Source organism: Brienomyrus brachyistius, chromosome 16, assembly GCF_023856365.1.
Source record: "Brienomyrus brachyistius isolate T26 chromosome 16, BBRACH_0.4, whole genome shotgun sequence".
Classification (NCBI taxonomy): Eukaryota; Metazoa; Chordata; class Actinopteri; order Osteoglossiformes; family Mormyridae; genus Brienomyrus; species Brienomyrus brachyistius.
The window spans coordinates 9896043-9918476 of NC_064548.1; the positions used below are offsets into that span (position 1 = coordinate 9896043).

Below are 22434 nucleotides of genomic sequence, written 5' to 3' on the forward strand. Positions count from 1 at the left end.
ATTAGCCTCAGCATGTTTTTGGACTGTGGGGGGAAACCAGAGTACCCGGAGGAAACCCCACGACGACATGTAACCCAGGCGGAGACTCGAACCCGGGTCCCAGAGGTGTGAGGCAGCATTGCTAACCACTGCACCACCATGCCGCCCCTGCAACCAACTAATAAAAAAAAATAAAAAATTCACTTAAAAGGAAATCAAAATAAATATTCTCTCAAGTAACTAAAATTAAAATAAATATCCAGGAAGGTGCACATTTAGAAAACTAACTGTACCTCATCTGTACTGTATTCACATTAGCAGCTTTCAAAAAAAAAAAAATGCAAAGCATAATAAAATTAATATCCATTATGGTGCAGCATTTAAAGAATACCTGGGCTGTACTTCTATTCACTTTAACATCCAGCTTCACATTAGGACTTGCACACACATGCATAGTGACGCGGATTCATCCGCCCCTTTCCGAGTGTCGCTCAGGGGAATCACACAAACACACAAAGCTTCCACTTTCTTGCGTTCGTTTGGCACGTTTGCGCACCAAACCGAAAGACCCGTACCAGTAATTTTATGTACGAATATGGGCACCACTTTACAATAAGGCTCCCTTTTGCTGCTTGTAAATGGTAGTAACTCATTAATAAAAAGAAAACAGTGTTATAACTTGTTTAAAATTGTCTATTAATAATTTACAAAGTGTTACAACCTAATTAATAACCAGATTATAAACCCTTTATATGAGTAGCCTTATAGTAAAGTGACATCTGAATATGTGTACCGTGACACTCCTAATAAATTTGTATTTACTATAACTTCAGAGTGTTTGGAGTAATGAATGTGTAGAGGTTTGCGAGACCTCCCCCGTGCCATACAGAAAGCCCCCCCCCTCCCCTCCAGTACAGGGACACCACACATGTTTCATACAGGCTTACTGTGCTCAGTGTTTGGCCTTGGGGGGGATGTGGGGGGTTGAGCCACTTTCTTATTTAGCCATATAACCATTACATTAAATTATTGAGGGCCGTAGATAAGGCAAGTCGCGTGCCGGGTATAGTGCACATTTAGTGTCATGTGACTCTCATGTGACTGTCATGTGACTGCCTGTTTCTACTCCTTAATTGTATAGTTAGTGTGCAGGTCTCGCTCATTTAACCTTAAGGTAATTAAATGAAATTTCACAGTGTCCCCAAGTGAGGGAGGGGTCCAGCCTGGGTGGACAGACGTGTGAGGCGGATCCTGGTCCGATTAGTAAGCAGGGGTGTTGCAATGACCACCACTCCCCCCCCCCACCAAATTCTGTGTCTCTACCAAGAAGTCCTCCAGATGACATTGTCACTTTTTTTCATTTCATATATATTATGAGCTGTACGGGAATTATATATTTTATTATATGTGATTGTTATGCGCTTTCATATTGGGCTTTAGGCCCCCTGTGACCTTGACTGTGAATAGTTAGAAGACGGATGGGGAGATGGATGGATGTGTTTTTTACATACACACACACACATATATGTGCGTGGTTGTGTAACCTAAAGGTTGCTTTTTGGAACCCAAGACTGGGCCCCATTACGTTTTATAAATTTATTATTTGATAATCCACTAGAAAAATGAGCCCAACGGGGTCCAGCAGCCTCACCTCCCCCACCGCTTGGCCGTCAGACTCCCCTCCGTCAACTGCATTCCCTTCCACTTCTCACGTTTTTCTGAAGCGGCTGTAATGAAAATGCTCTATCGCAATTTGCCATGTTGAACTACGGCTGTTATATGCGAGGGTGAGCGTTCTGACTTCTAGCAGTCGGTATGTTAGACATTAGGCATTGCCGTGGTTCCCTGGTCTTCCTTAGATGTTATGCACCCTCACTTGCTAAACGGCATTAGCCGAATCGCTTTGATGGCCATTAATACACTATTACATACATCCAAATGGAAGAACAGGTATTGTTTATCTTAGCGAGGCTTCTAGACGTATCTACAGAGACGTTAGTTGAGTGAGCCATCCTAAGGACTGGCCCCAGTTCTTCCAGACTGGCACTAACAGCCTTCTCTCCTGATAAATGGTCAGGGAAACCTCCAGCGAGAAAAACGCCCCTTGAAACCCGTCGATTAGAACTCTCTGCTTTCTAGCCACTGCCGCTCCGTAAAATATAGATTTTGTGTTATTCGTGTTATTGTATTAATCCATTCTCCCCCTTGGAGTAGATTTCCCAGCAGCTGCGAATTCATTGAGTTGCTTCCTGTCTTCCCGATGTTGCCTACGGATGCGGGTCATCTGCTGCAGCCCATAACGGCCGCACTGTCCTCAGTTTTCAGGAGGCCACCCCGGCCGGGGGTGATGTTAAGACTCATCATCACTTTCTGTTGGAGGGTTACAGACTCAGGGCTTCCCCAGAACTGTGAGTTTATTAAATGGCCCAATTTATGTCTCATATTGGAGGGGTTCAGATAGGAGATGGGCTCTCTGCCGTGCCGGATCCAACAACAGGCGTGAGGGAGGGGAGGGGCACTCACACGATCGTTAGCATTTCCCGGTTCCCTCTCCATGTTCCTCTCCCCTGCCACGATCTGGGAGAAGCAGTGAACTCCATTAAGAATCCCTTCCCTTCCACGCCCACTGTGCTCCAGGTAGGTAACCTGTGCTGCTGTTTCCCCCAAGCCCCGAGGTGGGCTTGAAGGGGGCTTGAAGCTGCCAGAGGGCGAGGGGCTGCCCCACGAGGAGTGGCGAGTGGCTGCGCTTTGCCATCTCCCCTGCCCGCGAATACCCTCCGGTCCGATTCCCGCAGCTGATAGCCACCAGGTGGCGGGCTGCCGTAAACCTGTTGGCGTTCCCCATTATCTGCTGCCAGCCATCCGGCCGCACTGCCACCCAACGCCTCCCTGCCCTCACCGCCGCCCCCCTGAACTGCAAGCTCCCGCACCACCCTGTCACCAATACCCCCCGGAATATAAGAGCGCCCGGCTTGGCCTCAACTCGATTCGACCCGCAGAGGCTCCTGGAGGCTCCCCTGATGCCCAGCGCTCCTGTTCACACTCATTAACACCCCTGTCCCCTCATCCCGTCCTGACGGGGACATTGAATCAGTCTCACCCTCTGATCTCATTTCTTTAGAGATGTTATGCCCATGGAACCACTTCAGCGGTGACAGTGAATTATTCCTCATGTTTCTCAAACTATTTTCATTTAGAAAGGAGTTTTTTCATTGATTGATGAATTCATTTAACTGCCAAAGCGGGTTTGAGGATGGATGGATGGATGCATACACACGTACATTGTGTTTACAAGATGCTTCCTTTTCCCTGTTCTTTGCGTTCACTTCATTCTGCTTTCATTTGGTCAAGAGAATTAGGCTGCCCCCCCCCCCCCCCCGGCGAGCCTTTATTTGGTTTGTGGGGTCCACCTTCAAGGTCACAGTACAGCGCCTAAAGACGTCCCGGTGCCCTTAGCCTTAGCGTGCCGTTAGGACGTTAGAGCACTGGATTGATATGCCGCCACTGCAGCCCCCCATACCCCTCCCGAGGCGCTTGGGGGCTACATCACAAATTAGAGCTGTCATAAAGATTTTACAGGTCCTGCTGAGAGCATGGGTGGGGGGAGGGGGCTGCCGGGAACTAAGTGTCCTTGAAGAGCACAGTAAATGATTTTTATTAGCCGAGCAGTGACGCCGTGAGTGACCCACATCCCCCCCACCGCTGCCGGCCAGGCTTCTCTGAAGGATGCCTGCACGGTCAGCCCGGCCGATTCAGGATCCGGGCTCCCCCCGTTTATTCCCGCCCGGGGGGCGACTGACATTGGACATGGATGTGACCTTGTCCTGAAGGCGACGGTTCACACCGCCAGTGGGCCTTCATAAATTTTCCACTCGGATGACAGTCTGCCAGTCCTCCTCCCCACCACATGCTTTTGGCAATTTAATGGTTTGTGTCTGAAAAGGTCAGTGTTGCAGTACTTATTGATTTCCTTCATTCGCAGACAGTGGGGAGATGTAGTTAATTTGTGTTGTTGTCCTATAACGCAGCACGGCCGCTGCCGTGTCTCGTACTGCGCTTACTAAGCGCTCCCCTGGCGTGACGCCCGCAGTCTTCCTGTTCCTGACCGCCGCTGCCGCAGGAGTGCTCCTGCTCTTTATTGTCTGCTAACAGACCCGGCTGTAAGTCTGTGCGGATCAGGCAATGCTGTGCTTGCCGGTGAAGTGGAATGAGAGCTGGCAGCCTAATTCTCATCTCTTATTAGTGGGTATGGTGCCGAAATTAAATAATGGGCTGCAAGATTGAGGCAGAATGAGGTGCCCCATGTGGCTGGTGGCTAGACCCGTCTGATGGGTGAAAGGTCGCTATCATGCAGGGGGGGAGTGGTGGGTTGTCCGCCCCCCCCACTCCCCTACTACACACACACACCTCATCAGTTCCTTTCAAGCAGCCTTGGATACGAGGACCCCTTCCGATTAAAGGTCCCCTGGCTCGGCATGGCTGCACGTGTAGCACATTAAGGGTCATTACTTCGGGCCAGAGCAGTGTGTAGGTGATGAGCGGTGTGTCGGGGGGGGGTTCTATGCCCGGCACCTTGATGAAGGACACGTCCAATTACCTTTCAATTCCAGCCCTCAGTAGGATTCATCTGAAAGGGAGATCGAATCAGATAAGGTCCAGCATCTGGCAGCTCTGCAGGTGCCCACTTCCTGTCCAATCCAGTGGACATGGACTCCCCCGCCCCCCCACAACAGCCCCGTCTGGAAGACAATGGAGTGCGCCATCCACCCCCACCCCTAATTCAGCACTGATGGGCAAATCACAAGCTTTGCCCCCCCCCCTCCCCAGCACCCAAACACTATCAATCACATCTCATGATTCCTCTGACGTGACAGGCATCCCATAATATGCTCCATAGTTTTGGCCATGATTACCTTTCTTTGAGCGCGCTGTGATCTGGCCTCTCTTTTTGGGTAGTGCTCAGATGACGAGCAGCGTATTCAGGGGTCAATGTAAGCGAATGACACTGTAATGACACTGTAATGAAAGGTCCTGTGTGAGGTAAAATATTCGATCGCAGTGTAACATTTCTCTTTTTTGTGCAGAATTGATTTTTTTTCCCCCCGTTCGGCTGGGTAGTTACGGCTGGGTAGTTACGGCTGGGTAGTTACGGCTGGGTAGTTACGGCTGGGTAGTTACGGCTGGGTAGTTACGGCTGTCAAACTTTAAAGTGGCCCTTCGGTGGGGCGGAGCCTTGACACTGCACAGGTGCATGCGGGCCGGATCCGTGGGGCTGGGTCCATGGGGCTGCCTTAGCCTGGTGGCATCTGGGGTGGGCGCCTGCGGCTGCGCTGTTTATGCAGCTGTGCTCTGGCTGCTGGTTTCCGTAGAAACCCAGGCTTCCCAGGCACTGCGCTCGGCCTGCTGTATCCTCGGGGATCTTTGATGGTATGTAATTGTCTCTCCTAGCCGGTTCGGAACTCTGCCCACTCTGGTGCGCCCTTTTGAAAGGCCACAAAATGCTGCCAGATGGGGGAGGACTTGAACGGGGGCGGGAGGGTTGATCATGACGTGTGACTGTCATGGCTCCTCCCAGCCACCATGTCATCAGGTAGTGAATCCCCACCCTGTACCCACCTCACTAGCCAGATTACTGTATCTATGCTATTTTTTCAGTCCACTAGCTAAGTACTGAGCCATTATCTTGCGAGTGGGATCCCAAGTCCCTTTGTTGGTGTGGGGGGGCGGGCCCTTTTTGGGACAGGGACTGCATCTCCTCAGTCTGGAGCATGTTCCTGTCGGCTCCCAGCTTCGGTCGGGTCACACAGGACCGTGCCGGCCATCCGTCGCATTGGCAGTTGCCTGCTGTTGCATCATTACCAGAATAGCGAGTTTCACTCCCTGTCAGAAAGAACAATGAGCGACAGGGAGATTAAAATGTCGGGGGTGGGAGGACATAGAGTAGGTCCCAGAACCCCCCCCCCCCATGGCCTTCATATCACACCTGGTGATAGAGCCTAATGACGTCATGTAAATCCACAGCTGTCTGGAAGGGGGCACTGTGGGACATAAAGGTCCCCCCTCAAGTGAATCAGTGAAACTCACCTCAGGCTGGGTAGGGGCGGCACCATCAGGCAGATTTTGGTTTCAGAATTTGTAATTGGGGAATGCTGAGGAGTGTGTGTTTGTGTGTGTGTGTGTGTGTGTGTGTGTGTGTGTGTGTGTGTGTGTGTGTGTGTGTGTGTGTGTGTGCGTGCGCGTGCGCATGTGCATTTGTGCATGTGTGTGTCTGTGTTTGTGTGTGTGAGAGAGAGAGAGAGAGAGAGAGAGAGAGAGAGAGTGTAAAGGACAGAGAGCAGCAAGGGCATCCAAGGCCTCCCCATGTCCCGTGCTCATCCTCTACTCCCCCCCACAGAAAGCTGATCTCCTATGAAGCATGGTGTTCAAAGTGTGCTGTCTCAGGCTCCCCGTGATGGGCAGGTGCAGGATGGATACATTTTGGCCCTCCAGTCACGTCCTACTACCTGAGAAGCTTCACATTTGTTGTGGTGGCGCTTTAGACAGAGTTGAGCAGGAGAGAGCCATACTCTATGAGGAACATCTGATGGTACTGTCACCATAGTGTGTCAAGATCATCCCCCATGACCCCCACTGGTGAGGAGAGACTGAAAGGGTTGATGCTCTGATGATAATGATGACTAATGTTGCAGCATGATTGGACGCCACGTCGCTTCCTCGAGGTCCATGCCAGGCGACAGTTCTGAGGAGGTTACAGTACTGGGAGAAACTCTTTAAAGCATGGGGGGCACATGAGTCCCCCCCCCTAATGACTCTGTTCCCCACTGGTCATTATGAGCAGAGTAATTAGAAACTGTAGCTTGATTGGCTGAGCCTGAAATGCCCCACCCCTTGGGACCGGGCTTCTTGTCGTTAGATGCCAAGATCACTGTAGCCTGACATGGATTTTTAACCGTGGTGATGCTGCAAAGACCTGTTCTATGTACTATGTGCCTGTGCACTATGTGCCTGTGTCAGAAGTCAAGATGTATCGTGTTCGGTTTTGCCAAATAAATTCTGAAAATAAAGTCTGGCATTGCAGCTTTAAAGTCATATTTGCCACATGACGACAACAGGGCATGGTCAGGCCGTTGGGTATGCGGTGTCCATGGAGTGCTGTTCAATTCACACTAGAAAAAAAGCAAATAATTGCACAGATCTACCCCATGAAGTGGCAAGTGGGTATTTAATTTCTCAGCTGATGTAGGGTGCTGTCCGGCTTCCATCCCTCAGTGAAGACAAGTGTCACCGATTGGAGGCAGACGCTGGGAGGATTCCGGTGCCTCATGCAGGAATTACGTCCTTGTATATGTTTTTTTCATGTAAGATTTGCCTGCAAACTTGTTATGGATGGGGTAACAGATGTGGATTTGAATGGGGGGAGAGCAGCGACTGTCCAGGGGACCAGATCTTTAAACAATGCTGTTTTAACAATGTTGAAGAAGCTTGCATTGACCTCGATCAACACTCTCTGATGATCTTTGGTATGGCGTGGTCCCTTCCAGTCCGGCCCATAGCCAGCACTCACGAGTCCCTTTCCTGCGTTGTGTGAGGTGGGCTGCTTCGCTTTTTTGATTAATTTATTCCAAGCGACACTGATGAGGTCAGACGCTCCGTATCTCCGTACCAGCCTCTACAATCCTGCTTATAGCCTCCATGCTGCCGGTGCCTTTCACAGCTCCCTCTGGCTCGCTTTTTTTTTGCCCGCACGGTTTATGAGCACAAAGCGATTCGCTTTTACCTGAAATGCAATTGCTTTTTTTTTTTTTTATCTCCCTGTTGTCTCCTCCTCCTCCTCCCTGGGATGAAGTTTTATTAAACTCGCGGCTTCTGGGCCTGACGGCCGCCGTTCTCTCCACCGAAACAGTGCCGCTATCTCGGGGCGGCAGACGGGCGCGGGGTGAAAGACAAATCAGACACCTTATTTCCCTCCCGCTGGAGAGATTGACACAGGCCTATTTTACCTCTGAAATCCCTCATCTCTTCTCCCCCACCCTCACCCCTCCCCACCTCAAAAAAAAAAACCTGTTTTTAACTCTGCTGGAAGTCGAACGTGACGATTCGGGGAGCGTTTTGTGTCGCGCGCATCGAAATTCAGGCGCCGTGGACCCGTGACTTCACACAGATAAGGCATTAAAATCTGATGAAGGGTGGGGCTCGCCTCACCATAGCGTGTTGGGAAATGCGGATCCACCCCTCCCATCAGGCTGGCTGTATCGGTCTTGCTGGGGTTTGGGTCCTGGCCTGCCTGTTTCAGTGCTGTCACTTAGGGATGTCATTACATCCATGAATAAAGCTCCCCACCGTCTGATAAGAGCAGATTTGGCAGATATTTCTATAACCACGGCCTTTCAGAGACGTCCTTCATGCTCGGGTGGAGCCGCTTCTGCTTCTGAAATTGTCTCACCGTCTTTGGACCCAAGAAGTAAGGTAAAATGAATAAATAGAGTAAAAAATAAAAAATCGTTGCTGGCTGGTCACATGATCTGTCCTGTCCTCAGAGCTCCAGGAATTTATACGATTCATCCTGGTCAGGGCATGGAAACAACTACTGCTCATCGCTAAGTCCTGGAAGGCTCTGTTGTAGCGTATGACGAGGTTTATGAGCTAAATTGTAATTTATTAATAGAATTGCCATTGGCAAAACTATAAGGTGGCCTAAAGGATAACAACGGAACAAAAATAAAAATTTTGTAGGATAACTTGGAGTGTCCAGGGTAAAATTGAGTGATGTTGGCTGAAGGCTGTTTTTCTGGTTTACTGTTATAGTATCGATTCCCACCACCCCGCCCATCCTTTTCGCTGATGTAGGTCCAGAGCTCAATAGCACAGTGTCACCCTGCCCCCTGGCAAGGGCACTGCAACCAGTCCGGTCCGGTTCAGCTCCTTAAACTGTCCTTGCAGTCCTGTCCCGTTTACCTCCTTCGCACTCTCCCCCAGACCCCCGTTTCCAGCTCAGGCAGCTCCGCGGTGCCATTAGGTTACCAGTGGCCTCCCTCCCCCCGTCTGCATGGCTGTTGTTCCTAAGGCCCCCTGCCCCCTACTGTAGTGACAGTTTGCAGCCAACAGGGGGCAGTTGTGTGGTTTGAATGGTGGTGAATGCCGTCACTGCCCATCTGACACTGCAGACATCCTGCCAGGAAGCTGGTGACCACGTTTAAGAAGGTGCCGTTTTCTTTCTGGACACCTTCCTACCTGGCCAGAGGGCTGCTGAATTAGTCCTGTGCTAATCTAGTCTGTAATTATGTGTGACACGCCCCTCTTAGAGCTGGGGAAGGAGACAAGGGGGCACTCAAAGCAGCGTGCAGCTGAATGGTCGGGGTTGCTTTCAGCGTTCCCTCCCACTGACATCATGGCATGCAGAGTGTATTAACTCATTACACGGAGGGATCCGGAAACTGCTATTACCTGAGGAGATTTGAATTAGTGGCCAAAAAGTTTTATTTCTAGAAGGCTTTTCGTTTATATCTTCTGCAGTACTTACAGTTGCAGTTCTGTAAAAAGAAATCAATTACATCGTATTCGCAAAGTAACTGCAAAAAAAAAAAAAAAAAACTGCTAATGTTGGAGAAATAGGATCATGAGTATTGAGTTCGAAATGGCGAGCATATCCACGTGATGCTCATTGCGTTGATATTCTGCCCTCAGTCACGTAGCATGATCAGACTACGTGGCCTATGATCGTGAGCGTTCGTCAGAAAGTCCTTCGAATGGCAATGAGCAGATCCTATAAACGCTGTCACCTTGCTGTCACCTTGCAGTGACAGTGCTCTGTTTTGACCACGCAGGTAACACGGCCTGATGTCATTGTCGCCGTCTAAAAGCTTGTCTGTGTCAGTAGCGGTGTTTTCCCTGCCGGTCCCCATGCAGAGATGGATATGGATGTCAGTAGACAGCTTCCCGCTATTACGACCTGTCAGCACATCTCTCCCGCACTGAGATTATTTTATTTGTACTTTAATCTTAAAGTAAAAAGTATTTTCTCACTTTCCCCACCCCCCCCCCCCCCCCCCCCACATTCCTCCTTCAGGTCGAGCCGTAGCCCGCCAGCCTCGGAGCCAGCAGAAGTGCCTCGCCATGGATATGGATGAAGAGGAGAACATGAGTGAGTCCATCTCACCAGCACGGTCCTGTTCTGACCCCTAGCTGGCCGGGCCTGTTCTCCAAACTGGACCTCCCCCTTGAAGAAGGGGAAACCGCCCTGTTACCTCAGTCTAGGGAATCGGTACTCGCTTACAGGTGCACAGGCTTTTTGTGAAAAACGGGACCACGGAGTGTAGAGGTCCGCTTGCGGACTGGGCTGCGTGTCATTCAGGTCCCCTGGGGTTTCCTGTACTCGGGTTCAATGCAGTGCTTTGAGCCAGTGCCAGTGTCACTAAGCTGGTCTGCCTTGGAGGGACGTTAAGTCCGAGTCCTGCTTGATATACAGCGGTTTGCTTAAGTTAGATGCCTATTCCTGCATTTTCCTGTGCTCAGGCCATCAAATGAGGTGTGTCATCCCCCCCCCCCCCCCCCCGCCCATCCCCCCATATCTATGCAGGCGATAAATAGGCTGCTCCTGCATTTATGTAAGATGTATGAACAGCCACCCTCAGGCTACAAACCTGTGCAGGGGGCCCTGGTCTGCTGCTGCCCCATACCCCCCCCCCCCAAAAAAAAAGGAATTTGAAGGATATGCATTTCCAAATAGAGCCAGCACACATGGAATTATTAAAGGGTAAAAAAAAGCGAGACGTGTCGGATCCGTCACGCTGGTATTCCATCCCGTGCTCCTAATTATTATATGGCTCTCTTCAGTTTCTTCGTTAACGATGCCTTCAGAGCGAATGGATAATGAGTCGGGATGGCATGGCACTGCCGGGTGGCGTGCCAGCAGAGGGCTTTGATGGAAGCCGTGCTTCAGATCCGCCATGCCCAGAGCCGGACCGTCGCTTCCCGTTTGTTCGAAACAGATGCACCGAGAACTGGTAATGCACTACTGGATTGAGACAGCTTCTCAGGAGATGTGTGGGGCGACTTTAGTCTCGAGGACCCTGGTCCTGGAGATGCTAGCTTTGTACTGGCGTTCCCCCAATGGGAGGGGTGAGCTTCAGTGACTGTACAGAGGCCCTGAAATGAGAGATACGTCTTCATCATCCCCACCTTCTTCACTGCTCGTGACTAATTGAAAGCCACAGAAAAAGTATTCATTTTAGTGTACAGACATCTCTCTCCCTCCTATACCCATGTGACAAGTTTCTAGAGAATGTTTAAATAGCTGTAGAGTTTCTCGCTGAAACCTTTGATTAAACCTAGAGGAACGTTAAAAGAACGTACAGCCAATTAGGGGAGATGTACATCCTCAGCATGAAGACCCGTTCCATGAAAAGCTTACGGAGGAAAGGCCAATCAAGGAAGTGAAGGAAACTTTCTGAAAGGTTGCTCCTTGCAGTGAAAGTCTTACATAAGGATTTTGAGAAAGTTTTTCAGAAGTTTGAGACGAGCCATAGCTGGGACCTGAACCATTGTGGTTCCAGAGTGTGTGGCTTTGTTCACTGGGCTGTGACACGCTATTAAATCTATTGTCAGTGCCCCCCATTCTTTGAGCAGCGCTCCCAGGAGGGCCCCCCCCTCGGACCTCCATGGTGGGCGAGCTGTCAGATCACGTTGCCGTCTGGGACACGGCCGTGAGACTGACATTTCTGCTTTCCTTGTGTCCGAAGGTGCTGGCCTGGGATGTCATGATCACAGCAGACGTGACTAAGCCAAAGTCTGGCCCATAATATCCTACCTCCCTGTTCCCTGATATTACAGGTTTAGGGCAGAAGAAACTGTCTTCGGTTTTTGTATGCAGTGTTGACACCAGGAGAAACTGTAGCCCCCCCCCCATCCCCTTGATAGGGACAGAGCATACATAACACAACAACCCTGGTGGTGTGGGTGCCGATAACACGGTGAGAGTGACCAACAGACGGTCAGGACTGGGCCAAGCTTCTTCTCACATAAAAACAGGGCCGTCATCCGGTGCAGCACAAAGGCAGGTAAGTATTCACACAGCAGACATACAAGGACAGCTCAGCAGAGGAGCCCTACGTCCATATAATTAAAAATAAAAGCCGCTTCTCTTATGTGCTTGAAGTTGGGCTGTCACTCCAGGCTGTAAGAGGGATGTTGTTAAATATTTCTTCCTGTGAAATGTTGGGTATGACTATGAATGCCTGTAATGGTCTGGTTCTCAGCAGTAACTGAGGTATTTATGGTTGTAACATGTGACCCTTGGAGGCTTGAGGATGTACAGTAAGGACACTAGGTAGTTGGAGGTGAATGCAGGTGAATGTGGTGTGTGTGCAATAGAATATTGTCCCCCCATCCGCCAGCCTGCAGGCACTTTTGGAGGCCCCTCTTACCTTCCCCAACCAAATATTTTTTTCATCGGTTCCCAGTTTATCTGATCTAAACTTCAGCTGGCCTGACCACTCTTAGAATGTGCTGCTCTGTGTAGAGTTTCCATGTATATAATACAGGCCAGTGTGTTTCCCTTGAGCACAGTGACACTTTACATGAATTTGGCGTAGTCTGAAAAATTAATGTCTCACTAAATATTCAAACTGAAATGTGTGTGTTTGTGTTAAGTGACCTAAGGAATGTAATTATAACGGGCACAGTAAGGTTGCAAACTGAATAGAGCCATTCCTGACCCCTTTAAGCTGTGGTTCCTTCCAGAACTGGACTTCATGGGGTTCCGCTTGGTGTAGGGCTGTACCTAAATGTGTGACTTGCCTCTTAGCTGCTGGTTCTGGCCAGAATGTTTTTGTGCTTAGAGCCACATTTCTAATACAGTATTTCGCAGCCTCCCCAGGATGCCCTGCTCTCCTGGAGGCCACCTCATCATTCGCTATCCTAAATTCCATCCCTCAAATACCAGTACAGTCATTGTCACTCTTACACACACACACACACACATGCACACACATTTGTATTCATATCTTTGTGGGGACTCTCTATTCATTTCTATGAGGAAACCTAAAACTCAACAGTGACGACCTTAACCCCTACCCAGCCCTAACCTTAACCATAAGTATCCAAACAAAATATAAGACTTAGTTTTTTTATTGCAGTCACAGACTTTTAGCAAATTGAGTTTCCTATTGTAGGGACTGAAAAATAGTCATGACCATTGAGGTCAATTTCAAAATAACTGGTGATTATGAGTGTCTCATTGTGGCGACCAAATCTCTCCAAATAATATATACATAACCCCCCCACACACACACACACACAGGGCTCATTCGTGCATACACACACAAACAGAGATGTACAGTGACACACACAGAAAACCTCCAAATGCACTCCAAGAATATTTTATGCAAAGTATCCAGGAGCAGAACTACTATTCCACCTGAAGGTCAAGCCACGCAATTTAATAGCTGCCTGGTGATTATGAGTGTCTTTCAAAAGTAATTGGTTCACTGGTTTTGAAGTTTGACTCTAAAAACGTCCTCAGAAGAGCGAAGGCCCCACCATGCGGATGACCGAGACCTGGCTGGTTTGGGGCCCTCGTGCAGCAGGGTTCATGCTAACTAGACATTTTCTGCAGGACTAACATAGTATACTGGCTACTAATGATATAGTTATTTCTGTGTAAGATCCCGTGCAACTGAATCCAGGATGGTGAAATATGTTTCTAAATTTGTCTTCCAGTTGGTTTTTGTGATATTTGCTCTTTTTCTCAGTTTTTTAACTCTCTTTTCTCCTGGGGCGCCTCCTCCCATCTGCTCCTCTCTGTGACGTGCCCTCTTCACCTGCCTGCCTCCCTTCTCTCCCACGCCAAGCTCGCTCTCTCTCTCTCTTTCTCCCTCCCTGTATCTCTCTCCCTCTCTCTCTCATGCCTGTCTCTCTTTCCCTCTCTGTCTCTCTCTCTCTCTCTCTCTCTCTCTCTCTCTCCCCCCCCCCCCAAAGGAGTAACCTATGGAGCTTTTGCTGAAGGATGTTATAAATGGAAATTTAGTCGACGTTCCATCAGCTTTGTGGACGTGACAGGGTGATGTGTGTTCCTTGCAAACTGCCCCGCCGCCCCCCCCTGCCCCCCCCCACTCAGTCCCATGACAGTTAAGCCGGTTGACGTTGTGGGGTTAACATCGTGATTCACTATAACAACACCCTGTTCCCATGACAGTCTGATCAGAGCAGCATCCGGGTGATGGGTGCGGTCTCACCTGTGTCTCAAAAGTTCCCTAAGTCAATCTGCTTCTTTCATCCTACCCCCACCCCTCAACATTACTGCCCACCTGCCCCCATGTGTCACCAACCCCCCCCCCCCCCCCCAACCCAATCCAGTACACACACTGGCTCTAGCACCATAAGAGAAGACACCGTTTCATGTGCTATAAAAATCACCCTTTCACTATCCCACGCTTGATAATTTTTCTCCCTATAGTTTATTCTTTAAATAATTAAGGGCATCAGATATGAATAAAGTCTACTTTATAAAATTTTATTTATGCATTTTAAATTTATTCATTTTAATGCTTTTGAAAATTATTTTTGTATCTTTATAGCAGCAAGCTTTTGTTTACTGTGGTTGATCTAATTTGTTTGTACTGTTCACAGTCGACTGCAAGGTCCTGAAAAGACTATGCTGTTTCTGGCCTGGTCTTTTAATTACATTTTGCCTGTGTAACTGTTTCTGTGCTACTTTTGTGTGACGCCTCATCTAAAAGTCTGTTGAATTCTCAGTAAGCTCCCCTCCCCCACTGCCCCCTTTAATTAGATGAGGAACACACATCACCCGTTCAGTCACAAAGAGCGGTAAAGGAATTGTTAAATTTTGCATTTACAAGGTCCTGCAACGAAGGCGTTGTAAGTTACTCTTTCTGGGCACCGCAGGTTCGTGCAGCACCGACGTAAAGGAAAACCGCAACCTGGACAACGTCTCCTCCAAGGAGGGGACGGGCGAGGCGACTCCGCTTCCGAATGGCAGCGGTGGGGGCGGCCGCAAGCGCCCCCTAGAGGAGGGCAATAATGGGCATGCGCATTCCAAGTTTCGGCCCAAGAAGCGCAAGAAAACGCCGGGGCCCGTGCTGCCCAAGAACGCTCTGATGCAGCTGAACGAGATCCGTCCAGGACTGCAGTACAAGCTGCTGTCACAGACGGGCCCCGTGCATGCGCCCGTCTTCGTCATGACCGTTGAGGTCAACGGGCAGCTCTTTGAGGGCTCTGGCCCCACCAAGAAGAAGGCCAAGCTGAGCGCGGCCGAGAAGGCACTGCGTTCCTTTGTGCAGTTCCCCAATGCATCCGAGGCACATCTGGCCATGGGCCGCACGCTGACCGTCAACACCGATTTCACCTCCGACCAGGCTGACTTCCCCGACATGCTCTTCAATGGCTTTGAAACGCCAGCACCCCCCGAGGAGACCTTCTACCTGGCGTCCAACGGCAACGGCTCTTTTGGTCCCTTGGGGGAGTACCCCCTGCCAACAACAGCCGGCGCCAACAGCCTGGCCCAGTCACCATTGCCGGCACCCTCAGCCTTCGCCACGCCATCCAGCGGCAAAAACCCCGTGATGATCCTCAACGAGCTGCGGCCGGGCCTCAAGTATGAATTTGTGTCAGAGAGCGGCGAGAGCCACGCCAAGAACTTCGTCATGGCCGTCACGGTGGACACACAGACCTTCGAGGGCTCGGGCCGCAACAAGAAGCTGGCGAAGGCACGTGCTGCTCAGGCTGCCCTGTCAGCGCTCTTCAACATGCAACTGGACCAGACACCCTCTCGCCAGCCCATCCCCCGCGAGGGCTTGCAGCTACACCTGCCACAGGTACCATCCGCGTATAAAGTAGGCCAGTCGCCTGCTGCCTTTTGGGTATTCTTCTCATTAATGTCTAACTCTTCCCCTCAAATAATGTTCTTCTTCTACTTTGTTTTTTTCCCCCCTGTTTTGAAATCAAGTTTAATATTCATGAGTAGCAGCTTAGTTTCAGGCAGAGAAGCTGCTGCTGGCCTTGGGAGACGTGGCCGAGTTTGAGAATCGCAAACGCTGTGCGTTATTAGATGGTGGTGGAATCTTTAAATAGCGAGCAGAGCTTTAAGTACGAGTCTGAGTTTCATGCAGAAGCTGAAAGGGCCCAGCCACCGGCTCTTCTCAAAAGGAACTGAATATTTCGAGTGAGCATGAAATTGATATTTCATTTTTAATTAAAAATATAATATAAGCTTCTGTCTAATATACTCTGGTGAATTAAAGCACATTATTACTGATTCTTCCCTTCTGCAGATTTTCGGATTTACGGTTATATTAACGGTTTCTGTCGTTTAAAGTTAAGGCTGTCCGGAAGCGTTGTGAAGATGGATGCATATGTGTAAACAGTGCAGTGTGTGTTAAACCGGCAAAGACCGGTACAAACCAGAATCAGAAGTAACTAATCTGCCAAGCTGTATTGGCCGTCACATTCCTTGAGAGGTCCTGGTGCTTTTCGGAGATTTTCTGCATGATAAGTCGTTGGTCCTTCAGAGCCGAAAGGCAGGCAGGCAGGCAGACAGATGGATGGTGACGGGGTGGAAGTCAACACAGAGCTGAAGCGCTAAAGTCCTCCGTCTGTGGGGGGCGCATCTATGCACACATCTGTTAATCCTGGCCCATAATCCCCGATTCGGATAAGAGCTCGTCAAAGTAAACCATAATCTTAATTAACATCACCTCAGCGACGGTGTCGAAACATGGCGGCTGGTTATGCATCTCCCTCTGGCCAGGCGGTGTCTAAGGCAAACAAGTGTCTGTCGATAGGGGAGAGTCTGCACCCGCCCCAGGTTTTGCTAAAGAGGAAGTCACTTTATCTCTGTCCAGTTGCGCTCGACTGGCCTGCCATGTTGTGGCAATTGATTTACTGAAAAGCCGTTAACTTCTGCGTACGGCTGAGCTACCCAGGCTAATGCTAACGCCTGAGCTCGGTGTCTGCTCTCTGCAAAGCCGTTAACTTCAGCGTACGGCTGAGCTACCCAGGCTAATGCTAACGCCTGAGCTCAGTGTCTGCTCTCTGCAAAGCCATTAACTTCAGCGTACGGCTGAGCTACCCAGGCTAATGCTAACGCCTGAGCTCAGTGTCTGCTCTCTTCAAAGCCGTTAACTTCAGCGTACGGCTGAGCTACCCAGGCTAATGCTAACGCCTGAGCTCAGTGTCTGCTCTCTTCAAAGCCGTTAACTTCAGCGTACGGCTGAGCTACCCAGGCTAATGCTAACGCCTGAGCTCGGTGTCTGCTGTCTGCTAACAAGGTCTACCGGCACAGACTTTGAAGCGACAATTAGCGCCCAAGTTCTTGGGGGTTTCCCCCCCCCACACACACGATCACGTGCTCTTATGCTTAATTCACCATGCTGCTTCTCCTGTCTAATTGGCTAATTTGTTCTTCACCCTGGAATATTTATTTAATTTGCCGTGAGCAAAGGTGCCCTCTGTGTGGCCTGCACTAATTAGGAAAGCAGAAATGCTAAACGATGGGATTGTTTGCATTTATCGCCTGAGTAAAACGCCTCCTTGAGTTTCGTCTCCCACACTGCCCACCACCACCTGGAGTGCTAGAATGTTCCAGGACCAGACGTCCCAGTTCATTCTCTGAATTCCTGCTCATTGGGGCAGCAATTTTTTTGCTCGAAATTTTCTACATTGTTGATTGTATTTAAAGCGTGAGGGGAATGGACAGAGAGGGCTGGGCTGTGTCATTCTCGCCCCCCATCCCAGTTAAACCATTACAGTGTGCATGCTGGGATTTGTTGTCCCGGATGTATTTTAAAATTGTGTTTGGTTTATGTTGGGTACTCCTTGGGCGAGAAATTTTAATAGCTTCTGTTTAAGCGGCTGGATTATAGATGCACTGTGCAAAAAAGACCATTTGGCTGTTATTCTGTAAACATACAAATAAGAAAAACAACATGACATTTCAAGGTCAAGTGCTTCCATAGTAACACTAATAGATATGCCTGTTCCCTCGCTCTGCACCAACAATCACTTTGCCATTTCTGGCGAGTTCATTAACTCTGTGTGTCTGTAAATCTCTCAGCTAGTGCGTGTGACACGTTTGCCCGCTGCACTTTTGCAGCATGTGCCGCCAACTGCACCGATCGGTGCTCAAACTCTGTTCTGCGTTGTCTCAGGTGCTGGCCGATGCCGTGTCCCGTCTGGTGGTGGACAAATTCAGCGAGCTGACCGACAACTTCACGTCCCCTCATGCACGGCGGAAAGTCCTGGCCGGTGTTGTCATGACCACAGGTACCTCTTCACTCCCCTCAAAGTTTTATTGAATTTTATTGTCTTGTATGTTTGGAAGAGCACAGCGGAATTCCTGGGCCACAGTTGCAGGGGAGTGGACAGAGACTTGGGGGGGTGGGGGGCCAATTGGGGCAAAAAGCAATGCAATAAAGCACAAGATACTGCGATATAGTAGGGTTTCCCAACCCCTGGTACCAGTCCGTGGCCAGTATTCCAGTATTTTCAATGTTTCATGACCCCTCACACTAATGCATGCTGTGCACATCTGGAAAAAAAATTGTAATGGTTTAACGTATTTAACAGCCAGTTGATCTGCCAGCACCCCCACCCTGGCCATTTTACCAGTTAAATTTTTTTTTTACGACTTTTTCTTTACAAATGTTTTGATTTTTGCACAACATAAACCAGTCCACGGACATCAGGAGGTTGGGAGTCCGTACAGTATAGGAACTGTAACAATAAATATGCAAAAACAAAAAATCCTAGAGCCCTGCCTTCATCCCGGTTCCCTCCACCCGCCCTGATCCAGGCACGGACGTGAAGGAGGCCCAGGTAATCTGCGTCTCCACAGGGACCAAGTGCATAAACGGCGAGTACATGAGTGACCGCGGCCTGGCGCTGAACGACTGCCACGCCGAGATCATTGCACGCCGCTCTCTCATCCGCTACCTGTACTCTCAGCTGGAGTTCTTCCTCAGGTACGGAGAGGCTCCGCCCATAGACACCCACCACCTGGGAATGACATGCACCGTTTTTGTACCATAAATCAGACACCGGTAATTGTCATTTGACTGTTGCGCCAGCCTGCTCCCTGCTGGTACAAGACTAGCAAATGCATCTATATGGTAGGTGGTACACACACATCTGTATTAGCACATCTGTTACTTAATTTCATTTCTTGGTGTGGGGGGTGTGTTAACTTTGACACCTACTCCACCATCCATCAGCGCCTGCTGTCTTGGGACTCCGCATAACGCCACCCCAGATGCAGTTTCATCATTCCCTTTTCCCGCCACGGCCCCAACTAGCGATGAATGGCTTGTTTGCAGGGATCCTCCCCCCCCCCCCCCCCAGGACCCGCAGTGCGTGTGTGACATTAATGAAGATTGAATGACGTGGCAGCCTGCTAAACGGGGCTCCATCGGAGCCTTGCTAAATGGCCACAAACAAGCTCTGTTATTGCAAAGCTAATAGGTTTCCCCGTTTTTAGTCAGGCTCCTCGTTAACAGCCCTATTAGGTGCTTAATTGAATTATATCTGAGGCTAATAAAACAGAATATAGACTTACATCTGAGACGTGCTTCCAGACTTCACCTACGGCATACAGTACGCCAGCCCCTGCCTTCCATTTTAGGGCAGATTTACAAACTCCCTTTCCCCCGTGTCCTGTAGCAACAACAAAGAGGAGCAACAGAAGTCCATCTTCACTAGGTGCGACAAGCACGGCTACCGGCTGAAGGACAACGTGCAGTTCCACCTCTACATCAGCACCTCACCCTGCGGTGACGCCCGCATCTTTTCCCCCCACGAGGCGGGTGTGGAAGGTAGCCTCTGCCGCACGGATTTACTGAAGTGGCTCTGGTCTTCACAGGGTCCCAGCACCTTAAACAGTACCCAAAAGCAGATGTTTTGTTCTTTAATTTCGAGAGCCCATAGGTTCCATTAGTGTAATAGACATGCAAACAGGTCCGGTGAGCAGTTAGCAGACTAGGTGACAGGGCTGTGATTGGAGGATGTCCTGAAGAGCGAGCACAAGCAAACAGAGTGAACTGATGGATTAATTAATTCAATGGCATGACTTCATCTGGCTTAAGTATTGCCTCAAGACGCAAGTATTTTATTGGGTGGAGATTGATCCATCACCACGAATCCAAAGTCAGAAATGGGACTGATAAGTGTCTTTCTGTTTGAGGTAGTCAGAACACATGATGATACAGAAACCTGAAATGCGGATTGACTTTGCAGACAGGAAATTCAGTACCAGGGAAAGCTGGGTGCAGGGTGTAGCTCGGGAGGTTTGAACCGCAGGCCCTGCAGAGTAATCATATCGGCACTGGGCCTTTCAGTACGGCCCTTGAACCCAGCTGCTGCCAGGGTGCTGGTAGGCCCTGCTCTCTGACCCCAAATCATCCCTTAAATAGATAATTGCAGACATAATTCCTCAGGATAATGGCCTTTGGGTTTAGGCCAAGCAGTCATCCACAGCTGCATTCTGTCACGCCATCTTAATGTTTATGTGGTAGGCATGTTTTATTTAATAATTAAAAAAAATATATAACAAATGTGATATCTAAATTTGGTTGGCTCAGAAATAAGACATTTGTACCAGCCAAAGAATTTTACATTTTAATTAAAACAATATAATTAAATCTGTAGAAAAGTGTTGAGTGATTTTTAGTCTTGCATCTGTAATGTGAACGACTTTTGCAGACCAAGCGGAGAAGCCATTTTCATTACAGAGCTGCTCTGTGAGAATTTGCCCTGACATGCATGTTAAAGGGGCACCGTGTTCCTTTTAACAGACCAAGGAGACAGACACCCCAACAGGAAAGCACGGGGCCAGCTGAGGACCAAGATCGAGTCTGGGGAGGGCACCATCCCCGTGAGGTCCAGCAACACCATCCAGACCTGGGACGGGGTCCTACAGGGAGAGAGGCTGCTCACCATGTCCTGCAGTGACAAGATTGCAAGGTCTGCCTCCCGCAACTCGGCACTGGGGGCTTAAAACAAATGTGCAACTCCAGTTACTCTTAAATGATCTGCACATCCGAAACGTAACTTTACTAAATCTTAACCTTTCTTTGGGCATCTATGGCAAACATGAAGTATGTTTTGCTTAGAAAATCTTTGATTTTCCACAAATATATTTGATGATCACATGGTTGGCCTTTGAAGCCCATGGGCTGACACTTACGACAGGATGGGTTTTAGTGCTTAGTGACTTAGTTAATTAATTCATGGTGTCACAGGAGCTACAGTGACGTGTTAATATGGCCCTGGTCCAACATGTAGCTTTATTAACCTAGTCATTAGCCTGTGCACAGCCCCCCATTAAGCAAACCTCTTTGGTTGGTCAACTACTTTTTTATTCTGATCACACAGAATCAGTACAGCACTCGCACAGGAAGCAGGTTTGGATCAGCAATACATAACTGAATAGCTTGTCAAGATCCGTGGTGAGTTGTAGTGGCTATAGTCCTGTGTAATTGTAGTATTGCCTCAGTTTCTGAAGGTACTCTCTGCATTGTAGTTTTTGTATTCATTGATTTACTGACTGTCCTAATGGTATGGAGAATGATGTCAGGCTTCACCTTACTGGAACGGGCCAAGCATAGTACGCTCAGTGCAAACCTTCTATTACTCAGATGTGCTCAGGACCGCCCTCATGTGGTGTATAGTCACACTGCAAATTAGCCATATGGAGGATCTTCATTGCCGTAGACTGCTTGTAGCCCACTCCCATGCATCATCACTGTTGCCAAGTTATTGGCTTTGGCTTTATCAGTCCATCTCCCAAGATGTTATGTTCTGGAGTCCGGGCTCGTTAAAGGTTACCCAAGACGTCAGAGGCGGAAACAGGCACCTGGGGAATGTGGTCACGCACGGCCAAACCCAGAGAGACAGAACCGAGGATAGCGACCCACAGGAGTCAGCAGAACGGAAGCATTGATGGACCAGTTGTCCAGCGCATAAAGGGCAGCATCCCTGAGGACCAAGAATCTGCACCCTCCTCAGAACCCTCCGGTCCCCATGCCACCCCCATTTGTTTCTTTAAAAGCCCCACCCGAGGGATAAAAAGGGTTCCAATTTGCCACATCCGTGTGAGTAGCGATTCAAAAGCCCTCGTTAGTGATGGCGGGCTCGATGTGGAGCGGGAGGGCGATCAGTGCGGCCGGCCGGCGCTCGGGGGCTCGGGGGGGGCCACTGCTTCACTCAAGCGCCAATCACTCAAGCCCCTGCAGCCGGATGTGGGGAGCGGCCGGCCTTGATTAGGCTTTGATTTGACACTGCGGAAACTCCTGCCGTGCTGGGCCTGCCTGGGACTTTTTTTTTAAGACCCAAAACCAATAGCAGGAAAAAATTAGTGCTTATGACATTGTTCATGCCAGGCCTTTGAAAGAACTCTAGGTAGCATTGATTTGTTTTTTTTCCCCCATCTTTCTTGATCAGGCCATCGAG

The 22434-nt window shown here is 49.4% G+C and overlaps 1 protein-coding gene across 2 annotated transcripts in view; it reads left to right on the forward strand.

The window, feature by feature from the left end:
* Positions 1 to 22434, forward strand: part of adarb1b (adenosine deaminase RNA specific B1b) — a 77709-nt gene that overhangs the window by 49566 nt on the left and 5709 nt on the right. For both annotated transcript variants that reach the window (XM_048978260.1, XM_048978261.1), the window contains 6 exons: positions 10046 to 10120; positions 14881 to 15809; positions 18141 to 18255; positions 18785 to 18953; positions 19648 to 19799; positions 20778 to 20946. In XM_048978260.1, coding sequence (XP_048834217.1) covers positions 10093 to 10120; positions 14881 to 15809; positions 18141 to 18255; positions 18785 to 18953; positions 19648 to 19799; positions 20778 to 20946 — 1562 coding nt within the window. In that variant the 5' untranslated portion in view covers positions 10046 to 10092. The remainder of the gene's footprint in view (positions 1 to 10045; positions 10121 to 14880; positions 15810 to 18140; positions 18256 to 18784; positions 18954 to 19647; positions 19800 to 20777; positions 20947 to 22434) is intronic.